We start from the raw sequence: 3,015 nt of genomic DNA on the forward strand, positions 1-3,015 counted from the left end.
CAAGTTTATTGAGAAACATTCTGTTGGGTTACAGCGCCCTGAGGTTGCCCCACTACGGTTGGACACACAGGCAATGAATATTCCTCATTCCTAACGTAAACAGACGTTTGGAAAGACGAGCCATTCTTGCCTGTAAACAGCTTTAATGGGCCTATAGGTTGTTATGGCAGAGAGACTTACAGCCGCGCTGCTCCACTGTTTGGTTTGGGATCAAAATGTTGGTGCACAGTGATTATTCGGTGGCTATGAAAAGGCCCAGAAAAAGACAGGCTAATTATCGCCCCCATTATAGCCAATCAGCGGGTAGGGGAGCTGAAAGGCCAACAGAGGGCGAACCTAACCCAAGACCTCGGACCGCTGGGCCCCGCCCCCTCTTGGGGGCGGGGCGGAGGGAGATGGGGAGGAGGGAGGTGTCGAGGATCTCCTTGGACCCACTGACAATCAAAGGGGCACACACGTATTACATCACGAGTCGCGGAGAATAAAACGGTGCCTTCAGCTTTACGCACGCCGCTTTCTGCACGAGACAACGGGGCATCATGCCGGTTTTTGCACGCGAGGATAACTTGATAAACACCGATTATAACTTGACTTGGTGACTTGTTTCGGAGCGCAAGCCAGCCTCGAATATTCACAAGTCCAACCCGCCGCTGGCACACGACAACTACGCGCGATAAGAGGTCATCCTGCGATGCGGTTTCATTGCTGGGTCACAAATTCTGAACAAAGTATTTTAAATAGTTTAGTCAGGGCGGTTTTTCGACATGCGTCTCGGATGTATCATTCGCCACCCATCGTCCAGAACCGCTGGGAACGTTGACTGATCTAGACTGGGAACTCGACGGTGGACACATCCAACGCGTAATTACGCATAGATATTGAGCGAAACAAGCAACACAACACTTATTTTGTACACTGCTGCTCTGGAGTTTGGCTGCGTTTATTATTTGATTGTACGTCTCCACTTGTTGGTGTTGGGAGTGAGCGGGACTGAGCCATGGATCAGTCACAGAACTTAGCGGCGGTGTGTCTGCTGGCGCTGTCTTTGGGTCTCCTGGTGGAGAGGGGGCTCTGTCAACACTACTACCTCCTCCGACCCATCCCCAGCGACAGTCTGCCCCTCGTGGGGCTCAAGGAGGACCCGGACCCCGTGTTCGACCCCCGGGAGAAGGACCTTAACGAGACCGAGCTGAGGAGCTCGTTGGGGGACTTTGACGGCCGATTTCTGTCCGTGTTGCCCCCGGAGGACAAGTTCACAGGCAACGAGGAGCTGGACGACTACGAGGTCCAGAAGCCCAGCGGGGTGATGCCCAAGGAGATCAAAGCCATGGATTTTGACGTGCAGTTCGGCAAGAAGCCCAAACCCAGTAAAAAGCTGAAGCGGAGGCTGCAGCAGTGGCTGTGGGCCTACTCCTTCTGCCCGGTGGTGTCCACCTGGAATGACCTGGGCAGCCGCTTCTGGCCCCGGTTCGTGCGGGTGGGCAGCTGCCTGAGCAAGAGGTCGTGCTCGGTGCCCGAGGGGATGGTGTGCAAACCGGCGGACTCCACGCACCTCACGTTGCTGCGGTGGCGGTGCGTGGCGCGTAAAGGGGGCCTGAAGTGCGCCTGGATCCCCGTGCAGTACCCCATCATCACGGAGTGCAAGTGCGCATGCTCGAACTGAACCCAAGCGAACCCCTCAGTGACTCTAACGCGTGATAATAAATGAAGCTATGTCAGTGATTTATTTTATTCATATGCACTTCCGAGTGTGGAATGTATTTTTTGTATATGATGTGCCATACAGTTGTCTATATATTGTCTTCCTGTACAAAGTGAGTATAATGTAACCGCAGAGTCTACTTTATTGGGCGTAGAGGTGGGGTTATGTGTTTTGTATTTATGGAGATATAGGCGCATAGGGGTCTGTTTTGGATGGACTGTTTGATCCACGCGTGTCATACCGTTTCTTTGCGTCAGCGACTTGTTGTTTCACCGTGTAAATTAAGAGTACAACTTATTTATTCTTTATATTCGTATAATAAAGAAGACACTGAAATGATTGAAAAGGCATGTTTTGATTCCGGTACTTTCTTTATTTAATCGATCCGCATCAGGTCACCTGCCAGGTGAAAGGTTTTGGAGACCCGCATGTTGTCCCGATTTAACTCCGTGTAAGAATCGGTGTGAATCCCCCTCCTGCTTGTCGCCAGTAGGCCTGCTGCTGGTGTCCTTAGATGAATTAGGCCACACGATTATACTGATTATGAAATGCAGCGGCCACAGCGGCTCCAACACCTCGTCCAAGTGGCTTTAGGAAGATTACGCACCGTGGACAATAAGACGCGCGTAAAGATAACGCGTGTTCACCGGTCACAACACGTCCCCCTATCGCCTTATCAGCGTCCTTATCGAGGCTACACCGTCAGTCGATCATCAGGACATCTAACATGTCCTCACAGGGCCTGTTAAGGCTTATAAAGGGGCATGGCTGTGCTGGAGTGTTCTGGTGATTGTGGTGACTGAACGCGGTTCTCTCATCAGTCGTTCATCTCCAAACCCTATCACCACAACTCCGTCATTAACATCATCATCTTCAGAATCATTATCTTTTAATGGTTTCAATAATACCAACACAAAAACAACCCAAATTACACATAATAATAATTATAAAATGAAACAAAAATAAATATTGATGTCATTCATTTAAGTAATTATTTAACTTTTATGTGACAAAAAAGATCAACAGCTATCTTATAAAGTTAACTGAAAAAGTTAACTTACTTTTTCTTTACCTTGCTGTGAGACAGACAGGACAGACCTAAAGTGTAGCTCACAAACAAACAAACACACACACACACACACACACACACACACACACACAGACACACACACACACACACACACACACACACACACACACACACACACACACACACACACACACACACACACACACACACACACACACACACACACACACACACACACACACACACACACACACATACAGAGGCCATTCAAAACAAAAAGCTT

The 3,015-nt window shown here is 49.3% G+C and overlaps 1 protein-coding gene across 1 annotated transcript; it reads left to right on the top strand.

The window, feature by feature from the left end:
• Window positions 1-442: 442 nt before the first annotated feature.
• nog1 (noggin 1) lies at window positions 443-2,043 on the top strand. Its single transcript, XM_030374230.1, has one exon. The coding sequence runs from the start codon at window positions 998-1,000 to the stop codon at window positions 1,661-1,663; it is 666 nt and encodes a 221-aa protein (XP_030230090.1). The 5' UTR covers window positions 443-997; the 3' UTR covers window positions 1,664-2,043.
• Window positions 2,044-3,015: the final 972 nt, after the last annotated feature.

This window comes from Gadus morhua, chromosome 2 (assembly GCF_902167405.1).
Source record: "Gadus morhua chromosome 2, gadMor3.0, whole genome shotgun sequence".
Classification (NCBI taxonomy): domain Eukaryota; kingdom Metazoa; phylum Chordata; class Actinopteri; order Gadiformes; family Gadidae; genus Gadus; species Gadus morhua.

Excerpts from the sequence above, each read along its gene's own strand:
- nog1 (XM_030374230.1), top strand. The coding sequence starts at position 998 with ATGGATCAGTCACAGAACTTAGCGGCGGTGTGTCTGCTGGCGCTGTCT.